Here is an 18,262-nt window from a genome sequence, read left to right on the forward strand (position 1 = left end):
CCTCCCAATTCCCTTGAACTTCCTGAACTCTCCGTCTCTCTTGGCATGGCCAGACGGCCCTGATCTTTCCATCACACCCTGCATGGCAGCTGCAGATGGTTCTTTGCTGAAATGCAAATGCAAACAGCTGTTACTACTGAAGAGAAGACAGTTTCAGTCTGCTTCTTATGGCTTGTGGATGTTTTTGAAGAGTAAAACAAAATGGACTGGCAAAAAACCCACTAAAAAAATGAATACCCAAAGAAATCAAAGTCCACAGTACCCTTTTATTGTAACCATACATTCTACAGTACCTTGTATGAGCAGGTTTTTCATAATATTCAATTGCTTATTAATACATTTGTGTCTACTTCCATTGATTTAAATCAGTTTAATGCATTGACATTGGAAACAAGCCTGCTGGGAAAGGGATAACTTCAAAGAACACCATTTACTGAAGCTTCATAAATACCTGGGAGGAGGGTTGTTTTTAATAAGCGTTCAGAGAACAGCTTCCACAGGACTCCAAGAAGCAAATTTACACTTGCCAAGGCCAAATGGATAAACAGCCTACATTCTAACATCATTTACAGGAGAATGCGCTGACTGCAACCGGGAAACACTTACCTGTAAGATGTGGTTCAATCATTGTCCCTCGCTACCTACTGGCCACAGCAATGAAAGACAAAGGTGCAGGTGTGATGGCCGCATAACTGCAATTTATTAACCCACAAGCTTTGATCTGCCTGTCATTGGACTAGCATTTGCATACTGCAAATGTGTAGTTCTTAGAGTACATACATCTGCTTTGCAGGATTATAAGTTATCTGGCATTAGTAAAAAAAGAAAAGCTTTCACTGCTTCTATTCCAAGTCAAACCAGAAGAAGGGAGAGCCCTGCTGATTTTCAGGTGGAGCTGTGCTGGTAAGTAGTAAATCTAGCCAAACAGAACACATTGCACGCATTAACGTCAAGTAGAGCAGGAAGCCCTGGACAAGGCACATCCGCCAGGCTTTATCAAAGTTAGCAAGCAAGCCAAAGTAGCATTAAGACATGTTCCTAAAAATAGAATGTACTGTCAGCCAGGGCTTTGGGTATTAACTCTTACTGCAGATAATTTCACAGCTTAATATATGTATTGTTCTGTACTACAGAACAAATGAAAAACACTCCGAAAGCCTCATCTGCTTCTTTAAGAAAACCATTAACATGCTACAGCATACAGTATCAAACCTGATAACTCCAAAGAGAAGTGAAGCTGAATTGTATACAGTTCCTGCTTACTCAAATAACAGATTGCAACAAAACCATTAAAGAAGTCCTTCCCCAGAGGCAAACTGCACAGCTACAAATAAAAATAATAACTTACACGCGACTTGTCAGCTGATCCCGGAGATCAGTTGTGTCTCCACGATACGAGTCGCTAGCAGTTTGCATTCAACTTTTTTTTGGTCATATGGACATTTAACAAAAAAAAAAAATCCCACAATATACAGTGTTTGAGACATGTCTTTCAATAAAGCTTACGCTATACATTTTGCCTCTGGATAACAAGCTGGAGGAACGGGTGGATAAGGACTGTGCTCAGTTTTTTAAATTAAAATTATTAGTGTTTCAAGCTTATATTACCACAGCATTTCTCTTTGTTTTATGAACTGAAGACAAGCACCAGATGTACCATTACCTTGTTCATTAATGAATTCATTTTGAGGTCACCAGGTTGCAAGCCACAAGGAAACTTTCAACAAGATGTGAATGAGATCTGATATTTTCCGACAGGACTGCAGCATGTACTGTAATATAGCTTTTTAGTTGTTTTTTTTTTTTTTTTTTTTCTGTAACAACCAGTGAAGGAAAGGGAGTATTTTCAATGCCACGTCAGATATGTGTCTGTTTGGGAGTGTCTTGTCACTGGCTTGCAAGCTGCTGTTAACAGTTCACATCCTCATACTCGAAAAATACAGTACCACCACCTAAAACCCTTCTATTGAAAAACCCTCTTGCAGCAATTTGAACATGACCAAATATGTTTGACTAATGACCAACCCCTATATATCAGTTTGTTGTTGTAGTTTAAAACTCAGCAGGAAAACAGCTAGGCAGACAATAACGTTTAAAAAAGTTTTTTTATAAGTTAAAAAAAAAAACATGGAAACTGAATGCAAATTAGTTTTAATACAAACTGTATCAGAGTCACTTAATAAAATAATTTATCTTCCACTGTGAAAGGGTGTGAAAACCAATTCAATTGAGAGTAAAGTAATGACGTGCTACAGTAAATAGTGTAAAGGCACCCAATACAAAACAGATCCAAATGTAACACTCAAGTGTACCTAGTGTAACAGCAACTGATTATAATCCAGTGCCGGGTCACAAATTACTGATCTTCAACCATGAACAGCTGAGTCTTCATCTCAGTTAAGGCTGTGCTTGCAGCAAGAGAAATGAACTGCATTAGCCCACCAAAATGCACTGCAGTGGTTATGGAGAATCACTGGACCACGAACCTAACTACTGAAGACATTAGGTTCAGTGCAGTCCTGTGAACCAATCGACAATTACAATGTCCGACAGCTCTAGAAAACAGACCAGAGAGTAAAGTTGTTATGAATCACCCATCACAACGCAAGCAGTATAACAGATTTGTGTGTAGTGCGTGAGTCTTTGGGGGTCTCCTTGAATGAAAGTTAATGCAGCTGTCCAAACCCTTTATTTGAGCATTGTCTCGAAATTAACCACTAAACTAAAGGTTTCGTTCTGTGCCTTCCCATTCTTGGCATGCCTTCTGTCCAGGAAGTAGAAGCCTCAACAATTGAAACCCAGACAAACACCAGTGTTGGTATATTTGTGAAAAGTGATTTCTTGTGTTACTGTAAGTCAATGGCTACTATGTAATTTCTCTTTGAGGTATCGCCTACTGTGCCTGTCTTGAATCAGCCGCTAGCTCCCTGCCCCCCAACAGCAAGGCAGAAAATTAGAAGAAAAAAAAAAAGTGAGATGAAAAATGATAATTCAGTTTGTGTTGCTGCCCTGGAGGCCCCTTCCTTTTTCCATACTGAATACGGAAATTTCTTTATAAATTATTTCTATACATTTGACAGGTACATAGCTAAATTGACAGATAGATAGATAGATAGACAGATAGAGATAGATAGATAGATACAGCAGATAGATCATTTTTAATTAAAAAATGATAACTTTTACAATAAAGGGAGGTCAGCACATTGCTATAAAGATTGCACATTCTGCACCCTGTCCCTATGTCCACCCCCTATGACTCTGGTACCATACTGTATACAGGAGTTTTAAGCCCCAATTTTATTTTTCATTAGCTACTGTACCTCTATGCCATGTACTGAATTTCATTACAAATGAACATCTGAAGCGCTTAATAAACAGGACTGAACTGTAATTAACAAACAAACTAGGAAAGATAATTATTTTTCCCCAGTGGTCATTTATGAAGAGTTGTTGCTGTTTTGTATTAAATAGAAGAAAAACACTGAAACGATGAAATGCTGTATCATGGCAAAAAAGTTACCTAAATCAATACAGTAACAGCAAAATAAAAACACAGCTTAATCATGAATAGCAGTGATAACAAGTAATGTAAACAATGAAGTCATATTCTAATGAAAATGTAGTCTGCTCCAACACCACCTCCATCCACAGGAAACTGATTTTACCACATGCTCCAACAAACACAAAACACACCAATTTTGTTTTTGACCTCACTTTGAAGCAAGTACAATACAAATTCTAATAAAAAAAACAAAAAAATGCAAATCTAATTTTTGTTCTTAATCGTTAAATAGTTGTTAATAGTTATTAAATTATTCATAACTGTTCCCTGTCTACTGAACATGTACATCTAGCGTATAATAGTAAATGATGAACCAATAGCATTATAGTTTTGCTTAAAAAAAAAATAATAATAATGCTCCCACACTCAGTATCAACAAACTACAGACAACATACTGTGAACAAACTCCTCAAACTATTGGAAGTACTGTATGCAAAGAGGGGTGTACAGCAGTATGTGCAAGTACTGAACCTCTAAATACAATGCCATGCAAGAATGTGCACAGTATACGTCAATTAAATCTGTCAAAATGGTACTTTGAGGATTACATTAAACATATCGATGACAAAATTAAAAATCCTATTTAGGGATATTCTCATTTCTACACAGGATCGCTGAAAGACACTTTCTTGCATATAACTATTTGTAAGAAAACAGGCCTAGAGTACACAGAGTAAAACTTAAATGCTTTATTGTTGGCACAGACCTTTAACAGACTACATGTATTTGTCTTTCTAATAAAATAATTGTAAGCTCTATGCTTGTTCACTTATTTGGAAATCATCCGAAACAAGTGCCGTCAGCTGTCCACTTGTTTTCGCTCTGCAAGCACGCTGTGCAGCCATATCAGAACTTACAGCGTTGGAAGACCATGCAGTTCTGAATTGCGTACAGGCCGGCCTGCAGGCACCCAGCCAGCCACCGTTGGTGGTTTGCGGTGAGCCAAGGACTACCCAGCTGACCTTACCCCTACCCTGCTGGGGCAACACTTGGCCAATTGTGCGCCGCCCCCTGGGAACTCACGTCCACGGTCGACAGTGGCACAGCTTGGATTCAAACCGGTGATCTCCAAGCTATAGGGCGCATCCTGCACTCTAGGCAGAGTGCCTTTACCAGATGCTCCACTGCGGATTCTTTTTTATGAAAATCATCCATCCTCTACAGTACATTAATCCAGATATTCCTTGCCTGGATTTAAGACAAATAAATGGCACAACAACCTCTATTTTAACTACAGTATACTTGTCTCATAAACATGACAAATGGTGCAGACCAAAACACTGGTACCACCATAACTCATTCACTGCTAAAATTGGAATCCTTTGTAAATTCAACCCACTTGGAAAGACGGAATGTAAATAAAATTCCACTGCCAGAAAATGTATTAAGTTACACAAGTGCAAGACTTTTGTTTTTAAACCTGTTACAGCCAGCCATCAGAGATACACCTAGAGTAACATTCAAAAACATTAAGCACCAATCATCGAATTTAGTTCTGGGCACTGATGATCACTCAATAACAGCACATGTTGAATAATTTCAGTATGAGAAAATATAACAAGAAGAATAAAACAAAAATAGCAATTTTATACAAATCTGTGATCAAGGCCAAGTCTGTAAAAAATGTTTTTATACGATATGATTTCCCTCAAGAACTGTGACTGTTTTCCAATGATAAACTAGCACTGGCTTGAAAATGTATTTTAACAAGCAATGAAGCTATCACACAAGATAGGCTCACAGTTTATGAGTTTAATGTATTCTCCTGCAGAAATCACACTCTTTAAAAATAGGATTTACTGTGAATAACACATTTTAAAAAATATAATATGTCACACATAATTAACAAGTATTATCTGATATAATACTGAAATTATTCAACATGTGCTGTTATTGAATGATCATCAGTCCCCAGAACATAGTACAAAAAAAGACTTAAAAAAAAAAAAACCCTCTTACAAAGAATGTAAAGTGAATTTTGAAATGCCCTGTTGCTCTTCAGTTTAAACATAATGGGGATTGGGCCATACATCTGACACCCTTCTGAGCAAAGAGCACCTTCTTTCAACTGGTAATTGAAGCATGCATATTGGATCAGTTATAGATAAGCTTCTTTCAGCAGTCAGTTTCAAAACAAAGACTTGAAAGATTTCCAGCAAATAAGATTTGCATATAGGGAAGAAATACAATGAGATAACACATCATTTCTTTAGAGATTAACAGAACATGTATCCAACCAATTACAATATCGAGCCATATGCATTTTCTGTTTGCTTATTTTGACCCTTCGTTTTGCATGCATGTAAATGTCTGTCATACTGCAAGTTAACCATTTGGTGCACTGGCATTTAATTTGTTGCAGTCAGAAAAGGCCTTACAGTATATTGGTATCTGACCTCAAATCAGGAGTGATGATAAAATTGTTTTGTTTCTAAAGACATAAAATGTAGGGCTGTGTGGTCCAGTGGTTAAAGAAACGGGCTTGTAACGAAGAGGTCCCCGGTTCAAATCCCACCTCATTCTGTGACCCTAAGCAAGTCACTTAACCTCCTTCTACTCTGTCTTTCAGGTGAGACGTTGTTGTAAGTGTATCTGCAACTGATGCATAGTTCACACACCCTAGTCTCATATCTTGTAAAGTGCTTTGTGATGGTGGTCAACTATGAAAGGCACTATATAAAATTAAAGATAACTATTATTATTTTTTTATATAAATCAGGGTTTTGCATACTCAAATGCAAACAGTACTCCAAAGCATTCAAGAGGTTTGGTAAAATGTCTTGTTGTTGAATGACAGACAGGCTTACAGTGTTGTATCCACTGGGTCAATTATTCTGGGTTTTTCTATAACATTCAACAAAACCCAGAGAGAAACTTGGTCATCACGTTTCCCTATTTAAGAACAGAAAAGTCGCACAGAATTATACATTATCTAAAGGTTTTTTTCTTCTAAAAGATGAGACCCCCTGTAAGGTTTTTTATCATTGAAAATGTTGTCAGTTTTGCTACAGTACTTGACAGAATGAAGTACATCTCAGGCACGATTTATTTTAAAGATGTACTGTGCCCTAAACTCTGAAAACTGCTTTGATAAGAACAGACTGTATGGAATTTCACTATTTAAAAATACACAAACACATAAAAAAAAAACAGGCCTGCTGTCTTGTGGGATGAGGACATTATTTGTTTACATATTTTAATGTGGTGAATGAACAGAAACACACCCTAAAATAGAATGAGTGACCCTGCATGTTCAGATTAAAATGTATAGCTCTTCAAAATATGTTAATATCACAACTGGAATGTCAGCTTCAAACACAGCAAGTACTAGCAGCCAGTTTAGTGTGCAGTGTTTTTTTATACAATCAGTCTCGTAAATAAGCTGACGATGCATTCGCATTGCTGAAATAATAATAATAATAATAATAATAATAATAATAATAATAATATGAAAGAACAAGAATCATGTAAAAGATGTCACGGTGTTAGAATTAAGCATCCTGAGGTATTTGACCATACTGTATTTTGATCAGGCTAAACTCGCAAACACAACTACAGTAATAATTTCAAATATATTTTATACTTCACACGTGACTTACGTCAAACTGTACAGTAAGTATGTGCATTAAAACCAGTCTACCGCCTGAGCAAGTGAAACCTATACACACGGACGCAAGTACTCTGTAGCCGGTAAATATGTGTAAGTTGCAATGTATTTGGCCTTACCCAATACAATCTGTGATCTAGTACTTTACTGCGATGCAGTTGGCTTGCTGTATTATAACAGGCGTAATAAATATTACAAATGAGAAAACATGTTTCGTTTGTTAGCATTTTATTCAGGCCTACCACTAAACAAACCACCAGCCCCAATTTTGGCTAAAACAATAGTATTTAAAAAACAAGTCAAACAATTTCCTGAGTACTCAGTTGCGCTCTGTTAAAAGAAAGATCAATCCTCTGCATTCCCAGGGACGCTCCACCAGATAGGATAAACACAGGGAATGTTTAAAGAGAGCTGCGCGTTTCTAGTCTGCAACTGAATGCAGCCAGAACAGAGGCAGTACAAACTCTTCTTACCTTAGACGGTGTACGAACACTCGCTTTAAACATTAACTTTCCATTCAGCACGGTTCAGAGTCCCGTTTGTACAGATGAAATGGGTTATAAAGTTCAACAGCTGTAGTGCTTTTTTTTTTTTTTTCACACTCCCCTATGTTTCCACGTCCACTGAAACTCACTAGCACCAACGAACAGCCAGCTATCCAGCCAGCCAACGCAGTACAAGAAGAAGAAGCAGTCAGTGCTCGACGTCAAGCAGCCCACTCACCAGGCATGCGCCAAGATAAAAGGAGACGCTGGCTTTTAGTGTTGGGTGCCGGAACGCAGTTAATTACATATTTGAATATCCACCCGTCTACACAACACAGCTTATTATAAGACTTCACTCACCTAAGCTTATGTTTTGTCATCTCCGTAAACACAAAGGCAAAGAGTCGTGTAACACGGCGGAAATAGCTCAGTTACCCCACCTTTTAACAAGATAATAACCTACTTTTCCAGTTTGTTCGCCTGAAAGCATTAATGTACCACGCAGGTTTCCATTTATGATTTAACCATTTGCCAGGCTACACCACATAGGGACGTATATTTATATTGGGACATACGGAAGTTAAAAACTACCGGTACTTGTTTTTCAACTGTTTTCGATATTGCATACATGAAAGGGTTAAGTTACTCAGACCTTGCCTAGACACACCTTTTAACTAACATGGCACAAAAGCAGAGATGATGGTAAACTTGCAAGTTACACTGTATTCTTAGATTCATTATATTGCAAGCGACCAAGGAAAAAACAAATCAGTTCACTGCTGTTATTCTGGTTAGATGTTTGTTTCATTTAGAAGTTTTGGTTTTGGTCTGATTTAGACGAGTTGTGCTTGTGCAATAACCTGGCAGTTGCTTATCTGAGCCCACTTGATCTTGTAACCTGTCAATCTAAAACATTTTATGCAGTGGGTCTCTTATTTCCATCACTTCGTATAGTAGTCCGCTTGCAAGAACAACTGCTGCCCCCTTATGTCAGATTGGTGGAATGTGTTCTGGTTCGCGATGCATCACAGACACAGTGCACCACCTTTACCCCTCTAGAATCAGAGTGATGATGTCTCTGACGCTGTCTTAGACGCTTCCACGGCTTGTAACAGCTGAGCTGAGCGTTTAACTTTATAGATTATGTAATTTAAAAGAGAGATCGACTGTGATATTCACAGGTTTTTTTTTTTTTTTACCATTTTTATTCAGCGTTCCAGAAACATTGAGTGAAAAAAAGGGATAAAGTGTGCCTTTGGCACGTAAGCCAGCCACCACATTAGCCTGAAGTGACTGTACTTCTGACTGTTGGATTTTGTCAGGGGTCTGAGAGCCTTGGTATCACATTGTCAATCTGCATTACTCCACAGATCACCTTTACAGCACCTAAATACAATTCAGGGTGCTTCGCGGGCTGCTGTTTCTTAATTAAATTTGTTTTTGTATACTTATTCATATCTTACAACTGAGTGAGTAAATTCATTACTTTTTGTATTATTATTTAGCAGTTTTGAATGCCCAGTAAACTGAAACTTAAGCTTCACATTGCTTTTGAATTGCATGCAATGGTCACTGTGGGCAGAGCTTAGATATTAGCTTTAGTAACATACATGTCTCACTTTGACTGTGCTGGGAATCTTTTGGGTCTTCACCTGTTTTCCTTCCATTCATTCAGGATATACACATGGGTAAAGAACTGTATATTGAACTGTAGAAGCCGAACTGCGGCACAACACCGGCAGTGATAGATTAGGCACTGCCATTGAAATATATGCATTCAAAAATAAAGTATACAATGGAAACATAAAATAAGACCTTCAATAGAAGAAATAAGAAATAGATTTTGAAAACGTGACTAGCATAGCAATTTGTTTTTCAAGATTTTTGTAAAGCTTTTGCGGGTCCTAATTTGATTATTATTATTATTATTATTTATTATTATTATAACTTGTTTGTTTATGTTGTTGTTTGTGTGTATGTGTTTGTGTGTGTGCGTTTTCCATCTACTTTTATCAGACGTGGCAAGGTCAGTGCTTAAGAATGACACTGTAACTCTGTCACAAAATCATATATGGGACTGCACAACAAATAATTGCGATTGCTTAGCTAGTCTATTAGAAAGAAAATATTATTGACAGTGCCGTTTTAGCTGAACAGACACAAGTCAGCTAGGTTTGTCTACAGAGATTGCGTTTTACCATATATTCTTTTTTTTTTTTTTTTTTAAGAAAAACAAAACATAAATAAAGAACACCTAAAACAGGATACAATTTACTACTATGTAGTACTGGATGGGCTTCGCACACAATGTTGTGATTATGAGGATGGAACTCTTTGCGTCGTGTTCCTGTTATTTTTCCGAACTTCTTGACAGTACAAGTATTAAATATTGCAACTAAGGTGTAAATACTGTAGCTACAACATGCACCTGAATTTGGAAGTGTATCCGATAAATGTGTAAACTAGTACGTGCAATTATCACTAAACCGAAGATTGCAAAAGTGTGATGACGCAAATAAGTACGGCAGTATTAAAGTGTTTCACCGAATGCGTATTAGTATACCATAGATTGGACCTCATAAATAACTAAGTTTAATGAATTGTTGCAAATAGACTTAAAGGTATTATTTAAATAACCACGAGCAAAGTTTTGTCAGTATGACACTGTATTGTACAAGGGGGTGGTAGAGGACACAATAGATATGCAATAAATTACCAGACTAAATGGCAGCACGTTTGTTCTTAAACTTCTATAATCCTCCCTGGCAACAGATGTCACCATAAGTGAGTTTCTGCAACCAATCTAGTCTGTGACGCTGCTGTCTGTGCTCCGTGACACTATTTACCGAACATGCGCAGAACGCTCGGCCTTTTCTCAGTCCAGCGGAGTCTTAAATCTGTCCCGTGACTCCGTTCTCCCATATAACAGTGGGCGAATAGTCAGCAAAATGGTTAGTAAATGGGCAAAATACACACAAAAATAATCAGATAAGACGTCTAACAACTAAATGGTGTTGAGTTCTGCTTTAAAACATTTTTTGAATTTATTGGATGATGTGTGATTGTAACAGTGTCAGCTTCACCGGGGTCCCTTCCAACGTGGCCTAATGGCTGCTGAACCTCTGTGCACGATTTAAAAAAACATGTAAATACGATTCTTGGCAGGGTGTTTTGAACTTCGTGCGTCGCTGCTATTAAATGTATTCCAAAATACATTCTTGAGCATGTTTTGAAGAGCTTTTTGTAAGGGAGGTGATGGGGCTGAATCGCCATATTACGCTTTTGAATTACATGTTGGTTTGTGTTCCCTTAGGCCTTGTTAATGTAGACATTAAATGAGATGTTTAGCGAGCGACATTTAATAAAACAAAATGCCGACTCGGGCTAACTGCCGGTTATACTCGATTCGCATTTTTATTTTTCGTGCTTCAATCTGATCACTCGTTTTCATGGTATAGAAGTGTATAGGCCTTTTCCTTACCTGTCGTGGAGAGGTACTAAGTAACCATCGTGGATGTGTTTGTGACTGAAAAAAAAAACACTTGCCAAATTACTACCTGTCGCGCAAACTAATGTATTTGTTGGTGTTCACAGGGCTTTGTCAAAGTTGTGAAGAATAAGGCGTACTTTAAAAGGTACCAGGTGAAATTCAGGCGAAGGCGAGGTAAATACAGCTGCTTGCTTAACCTTTGCTTTGATTTGCAAGACCGCGCTATGTTCTACTGTTACAGCTGTTGACACGTGTGCTTCCTTCCAGAGGGTAAAACTGACTACTTTGCCCGCAAGCGCCTGGTGATTCAGGACAAGAACAAGTACAATACTCCTAAATACAGGATGATTGTACGATTCACCAACCGGGACATCATCTGCCAGGTGGGCATTGCATTTCGCTTCTGTAGGAGTGCTTGTAGTTCCTCACCTCGTGTGCTGTCAGTGTGTTCGATGTGCATCTTTTCTGTTGCAGATCGCCTATGCCAAAATCGAAGGGGATGTGATTGTCTGTGCTGCCTATTCCCATGAACTACCCAAGTATGGAGTTAGTGTGGGATTGACGAACTATGCTGCAGCCTATTGCACTGGTCTGCTGCTGGCCCGCAGGGTAAGAATTTTTTTCAATGTTCTAAATCTAGAACATCTCCTTTCAAAATGTTACTGCAGTGACAGATAACCATAGCATGTTAGGTCCTCTGGCACACCAACATTCTGTTCAGGGGTGGAAGCAAGGCTTATTGCACAGCCCATTCACTCATATGTTTTGCCATGTGCTTGAGTCAAGTGTCATGTTAAAATAGGGATCAAACTGCTATGAAGTGGATGGCTTATTTCTATCCGTGCTGTTGTAGCAGGTGAGGTCTAGGTGAGTTTGGTTGGGTATTCAAATCATTGGCATACTCATTGTATACAAGGCATATTCAACACCAGCTTCCTAACTGGTTAAAATAAAAAAGAAACAAACATTCCTAAATTAAACCTGCAGCTGTCTTTATTGTCGCTGTATACATTTTGGACAATGTGTTGCAGTAGTTGCATACAGCATTTATACAACTTTCTGCTTCAAATACATGGTTTGCTATATTTATATTGAGCAAACATTGTGTAGTACAAAGTGTCTATGTACAACGTTGTGGTTCAGACTTTAACAGTTTAAATAGAAGGGTATCCCATACCTGATCTGACATGAACATGCATGGTTTCTGTATATTAAATATTCTCTCAACCAAGAAAATGCACTTGGGGAAATCCTTGCCATTTAGTATCGGTGAAGTACTAGAGCATGGGTTTTCAAGCCTGTCTTAATGGAGCTAAATGTTGTATATCTCATGACCAGTATGCTGAGGGTGAAAGTAGACATCTGCTTGTAAGGTGGTAGTCCAAAACGGAAGAAAATATTGTCACTAATTGAAACTGCTGGTTAAGGCAGTCTAGTTTGCATTTGCTTTTGTGCTATATAACTTCCTGTGTAATGTAGAGCAGGTTTGTGCAAATCTGTCCATAAAGTAAAATTCTAATCCTCATTGCTTGCAGTTGCTGAATAAATTTGGATTGGACAGCGTGTATGAAGGCCAGCTTGAGGTAACTGGTGACGAATACAATGTAGAGAGCATCGATGGCAAGCCTGGTGCCTTCACTTGTTACTTGGATGCCGGTCTTGCAAGAACCACTACTGGCAACAAAGTGTTCGGCGCCCTGAAAGGAGCTGTTGATGGTGGACTGTCCATCCCTCACAGGTAGGCTTGAGTGGGGTTGTTGCCTGTAAAGTTAGGCTTACATTTGCTATCGTTTTTTTTGAAAACTTCACAAAGCAATCATCAAAAAAAAATCTCCATCCACCCCAAAAACAAAATCCTTGCCATGCCACTGGGAGAACTATAATGTATTCATCCAGCAGTGGTGTTTTGAAGCTATTAAACATTCCTTTACTTAGTTTAACAGCATTGCTGGCCCACACTTCAGATTGTGATCCTAAATGTGCCTGAGTTATCGCTGTAACAGTACTGTCAATAGGTCCCTACATTTTCCGTAATACGGATACTCTCGATCAATAATACACACACAGCTGAGATGTCGCCTAAAGAAAATCAATTTAACATTGACTGCAACTGTAAACAACTATTTCCTAGTGTGCTACAGTAAAATTATCACTTGCAGTCATTCTGTTTAATTTGTTTTAAACATTTCACAATAGAATAGCGTTAACTACATTCTCAATCATAGTGCACGATATCAAACATTCAAACGACTAGTCTACATAGTAGTATAAAACCATTTAATAAACACTTCTGAAGTGCAAATGTAATGATTACGGTCAGTTTTCATCCCTCACTGGGGATGTGTTTTGCACAGTAGATGTGGCTGACTTGCATTGAAACCTGTTCTACCTTCCACAAGTTACTTTTGTTTGTTTGGTTGATAACTTGTCCTTAAGCCCTTTTGGTCTAAGCAAACCTTGTTGGTGTCTTGTTTAAATGTCACGTTAGCAGGTTGCTAGTTTTCCAAATTGCCGTGCTTAATTCTGCAGCACAAAACGTTTCCCCGGCTATGACTCTGAGAGCAAGGAGTTCAACGCAGATGTCCACCGCAAGCACATCATGGGCCAGAACGTCTCGGAGTACATGAGCTATCTGATGGAGGAAGATGAGGAAGCCTACAAGAAGCAGTTCTCTAGGTTTATCAAAAACGGTGTTACTCCCGACAAGGCAAGAGGGTTTATTTATTTATTTGTTTATTTATTTATTGTAATTTAGTCAACTTTGTTTGCTCACTTTAAATGATCCACATTTTCTATGCAAACCTCAGGACTTGCTTTGAAGCAAACTAAATCAAAACACGCTCATGGTTTGACTTGTGGACACACAGAAATTGAAGTGAAGTAGTGAGTGTCTATTCATTGCTGTACACAAAGAAGTGGGTTATATACATGTCTGCTACAACTAGATAGCAACGGCAGTCTTGAGGCTGGAAGAGGTGTTCTTTTTGTTCAAAGATGAGTCAAGTCACTGTTGGTACATGGTTGGTGTTTTTCCAATTTGCCTACATTTTGTTACATGTTAAGTGGTTCTGTAAAGCGATTAGTCTCTGGATTTGGGTATTGTAATATTTCAATAACCCATTTTCTACATTCTTTCAGTAAAAAGTAAGGAATTTGTGTTAGACTGAACCACCCAAAATAGTCACTTGGCATAGAGAATTGGTCCAAATTTGTGTCAGTACTTTTGCCTGAAATTGACACTAACCAGAGGCAATTGTCTTGTGTTCTCACAACTTAATTTTGTTGTTGTTTTTCACACTACAGTACATTCATTCTTTTGTTTGGCTACATCTCCAGTATGTCTGATGCAATTGTAGTAGCTTGATTTTTGCAGGAAGATGTTTCAAAAGTTCAAACATTACATTTGTTCCTAAAGGCTAGTGTATATGACTTTTGGTTCTAGGGTATTCTACTATTAGATGTTAACTGCCAGTCATTACTAGTGGTCATGAGGGGAAAATGGGGCACATTGCAAAGGTCCTGCAACAGGATCTGAAAACTGAATCCGCAGAAAGTCTGAAGAGATGATATCTACAGTGTTGCAGAGACTGGTTAATTTGTCCAGCCTAAATCTTGCTTGACCTGGTGGTTATGAGAAATGTTTCAGGATGATCTAATCAAAAGTACAAAATTTAGTAACATTTCAATGTGACCAGTATATAGAATGTGTCCTTGAAAACATGCAGTAATTGCAGTCCAGCAGGGCATGTAGTGTGTGTCTGTAAAAGAAAAAGAAAAAATACACACAATACAATCTTAAGTGAACTGTTTCAGTAATAATCGTTGTTACTTTGTTTTTTGCAGGTTAATGACATGTATACCAAGACTCATGCTGCTATCCGGGAGAATCCTGTGCATGAAAAGAAACCCATGAAAGAAGTCAAGAAGAAGAGGTATGTTTCATACTGTAGATGTTGTTTCAATGTGGTTTTGAGAATGCGTTCTGTTCTCCTGAAGGCATTTTTTTAAAATATATCCTAAAGCCTTCAATATTCTCAGTGTAACCTGTAGCCTCCATTCTATACAGGTTAGAACTTTGCAATTTACCAGGTTGCTTAACTGTGTTGGCATTACTGTCTGGTACTTAGCCTTTACAAACCAATGGAGTGCTTTTGAAAAAGTTTTAAAACTTGAAGTAACATTTGATTTCATGTTTTGTAATATTTGATCCTTTTGTCCAACAACCAGTGGTAAATGAAGACATGCACTGTAATCTGTGTAATACTGGTCTGTCACACAAGTTATTTGGCATCTCTTATTTTTAGCTTGGCTTGCCCTGCCTTAAGAACTAACAAGAATTTGAGCCACAAATTTAAGTTGTGTAGTGTGGCTGTAAAATGACTTGACACCAGTGGTCTCTCAAAGAATCAGTTTTTCGGTGTAGAGATTGTGCGTTGGTAAAGTATGCCATATAAATCCTTATGTTAGAAAGCACCTGTTCTGATCATGTGTTTTTTAATGCAGGTGGAACCGCGCCAAGTTGTCTCTGGCTCAGAGAAAGGACCGTGTTGCTCAGAAGAAGAGCAGCTTCCTCCGAGCACAGGAACAGGCCGACGACAGCTAAAGTGGTGCTTTCAATTTTCAAATCAAAATACACTTGTTCTAATAAATATATTGGAAGAGACATTTTTGTTTGAGTGAGTAAATTTACCTCTCGCTTTTAATTTCTATATTACACTTTCTCACTAATCTGGAGGAGAGAAAGAGAGAGAGGATTGTTTTATAGTAATGTCTGTGAACAGCATAGTGCTAACCTGAACTGCAAGATTCAGGATTTCATTACACATTAGATCTACAGTACCGTGAAAGTATTTTCCCCCTGTCTGACTTGCTGCATTTTTGCAATTTTGACGCTGAATCTTATCAGCTATTCAACCAAAATCTAATATTTGATAAAAGGGACCCTGAGTGAACAATTAACACCATTTTGGTACTTATTTCATTCATTTATTAAAGTTATGCAGCACCCAGTGCCTCCATGTGAAAAAGTAATTGCCCCCTTAGACTCTAACTGGTTATGTCACCTTTGTCAGCAATAACTGCAACCAAACACTTCCTATAGTTATTGAGCAGTCTCGCAGCGCTGTGGAGGAATTCTGGCCCACTCCTTCATGCAGAACTGCTTCAACTCGGTGACGTTTGTGGATTTTCGCGCATAAACTGCTCGTTTCAGGTCCTGCCACAACATCTCAATGGGGTTTAGGTCTGGACTTTGACTAGGCCATTCCAAAACTTTAAATTTCTTGTTCTTCACCCATTCTGGTGTAGGCTTGCTTGTGCGTTTCAGATCATTGTCTTGCTGCATGACCCAGCTGCGCTTCAGCTCACGGATGGATGACCTGACATTCTCCTGTAGAATTCTCTAATACAGAGCAAAATTAATGGTTCCTTCAATGATAGTCAAGGTCCTGATGCAGCAAAGCATCTCCAAATCATGACACTACTACCACCACCGTGCTTGATCGTTGGTATGAGGTTCTTGTGGAATGCAGTGTTTGGTTTTCGCCAGACGTAACGGGGCCCATGTTGGCCCATAAGTTCCACTTTTGACTCGTTTGCACATAAAACATTGTTCCAGAACTCTTGAGGATCATCCAGGTGCTTTTTGGCAAACTTTAGATGAGCATTCATGTTGTTCTTGGTGAGCAGTGGTTTCCGCCTTGCTACTCTGCCATGAATCCCATTTTTGCCCAGTGTCTTTCCGATTGTGGAGTCATGAACACTGACCTTAGCCAGGGCGAGAGAGGCCTGCAGATCCCTGGGTGCTGTTCTAGGGTTCTTTTATGACTGCCAGGGCGATTTGATGCCTTGCTTTTGGAGAGATTTTGGCCAGGCGGCCACTCCTGGGAAGATTCACTACTGTCCCAAACTTCCTCCATTTGGACAGTATGGCTCTGACGTTTGGTGGAGCCCCAGCGCCTTAGAAATGGATTTGTAACCCTTTCTAGACTGATAGGCATCAACAACGTTTTTTTTCCCTGGAGGTCTTCAGGAGGTCTTTCTTTTGATTTATGGCATGAAGAGCCACTAGAACCTGTGTGCTGACAACTTCACTCTGATGGTAAGGGTCAAAGTTAGTCAAATTTATATTGGGCAGGGCTGGCCCAAATCAGGCCTGATTGTTAACCAAAGTATTCAAACAGCTGTCCCTAATTATCCCTTCAATTGGGTGGTTACCTGGTGGGGGGTGGGGGGGCTGCTGAAGATGTGTGATTTACCTTGCACACCAAATGAAAGCAGCACTAAACTTTGGTGTCATTTTTTTCTCTGACTCCCTCTACTACAACCCACAAAAAGATCTGACCAAATTCAATGTGCAAAAATGAAGAAAATCAGACAGGGCAAATACTTTTTCACAGCACTGTATATTGAAAGTTATTGTAAATTGACAAATCCTGAACTTTCTGTTCAAAATGGTTTACTCCTCACATGGCTCTGCTGAAATCTGTGTAATTTGCCAAGTTGAGGTAACCACACTGCTGAAGTGTTCTATTGTAGATGGGTTGTGTGTTTGTTTGCCACTGAACAATGGAGCATCACCATGTTTGCCTGTACAGCTCAGAACTCTGCAATTTTTCAGTAAGTTACAGGTAATAACTACACACACACACACACACACACACACACACACACAGAGTACCAGTTAAAAATTTGAAACACTTGCTAGAAACTAGTACTCAAACTTTTGACTGGTACTCTGTGTGTGTGTGTGTGTATAATAATGTGGTTTGCAACTAACTTTGGGAGATTTCCACATGAGAATTTGAATTAGTTTTGATGTGTAATTCGTCAGTTTTCAAGGAGAAACCTTTTGATCAGACATTACTTAATTATAGAAAACATGCTAGTTTTGTTATTCTTTAATGTGCAAATTTGTCACGCTCAACTTTTAGTAAACATCTGAATGATCTGAACATAGCAATTCATTCTGAAACGGCAACCAATGGCCTTATCCACAGAATGTACTAAATAGTGGTTTCTTGGTTAAAAATATTAAAACATTACAGGTACAACATTTGTACACATGATTAACGAATGAGGCAACTGCAGCATCAAAATGCTGTAAATGATTTTATGAA

At 38.5% G+C, this 18,262-nt stretch overlaps 2 protein-coding genes and 1 pseudogene across 8 annotated transcripts in view; 1 reads left to right on the forward strand and 2 right to left on the reverse strand.

Annotated features, from left to right (window-relative positions):
- The window catches only part of LOC121326880 (ecotropic viral integration site 5 protein homolog), a 52,196-nt gene extending 44,092 nt beyond the window's left edge, over positions 1-8,104 (reverse strand). For 2 of the 7 annotated variants that reach the window (XM_041270497.1, XM_041270492.1), the window contains exon 1: positions 7,643-7,909. In XM_041270497.1, coding sequence (XP_041126431.1) covers positions 7,643-7,675 — 33 coding nt within the window. In that variant the 5' untranslated portion in view covers positions 7,676-7,909. Of the gene's footprint in view, positions 1-1,663; positions 1,761-7,642; positions 7,915-8,014 lie in introns of those variants that run through there. The other 5 variants (XM_041270496.1, XM_041270495.1, XM_041270494.1 and 2 more) reach the window with 5 other exon arrangements.
- LOC121327070 (60S ribosomal protein L5-like) lies at positions 7,778-15,807 on the forward strand. The gene is made up of 9 exons (XM_041270865.1): positions 7,778-7,861; positions 10,462-10,605; positions 11,249-11,318; positions 11,412-11,527; positions 11,619-11,753; positions 12,680-12,882; positions 13,674-13,851; positions 14,988-15,076; positions 15,648-15,807. The coding sequence occupies exons 1-9, from the start codon at positions 7,778-7,780 to the stop codon at positions 15,745-15,747; spliced, it is 1,119 nt and encodes a 372-aa protein (XP_041126799.1). The 3' UTR covers positions 15,748-15,807.
- A 1,669-nt stretch (positions 15,808-17,476) lies between these two features.
- Positions 17,477-18,262, reverse strand: part of LOC121326894 — a 21,521-nt pseudogene continuing 20,735 nt past the window's right edge.

This window comes from Polyodon spathula, chromosome 14 (assembly GCF_017654505.1).
Source record: "Polyodon spathula isolate WHYD16114869_AA chromosome 14, ASM1765450v1, whole genome shotgun sequence".
Taxonomy (NCBI): Eukaryota; Metazoa; Chordata; class Actinopteri; order Acipenseriformes; family Polyodontidae; genus Polyodon; species Polyodon spathula.

What these genes read in the sequence shown, in the direction of transcription:
- LOC121327070 (XM_041270865.1), top strand. Translation starts at nt 7,778, where the DNA reads ATGTTTCCACGTCCACTGAAACTCACTAGCACCAACGAACAGCCAGCT. An exon ending in ACCGGGACATCATCTGCCAG is followed by an intron (nt 11,528 to 11,618) that starts GTGGGCATTGCA and finishes TTTCTGTTGCAG; the next exon opens with ATCGCCTATGCCAAAATCGA. An exon ending in AAAGAAGTCAAGAAGAAGAG is followed by an intron (nt 15,077 to 15,647) that starts GTATGTTTCATA and finishes TTTTTAATGCAG; the next exon opens with GTGGAACCGCGCCAAGTTGT.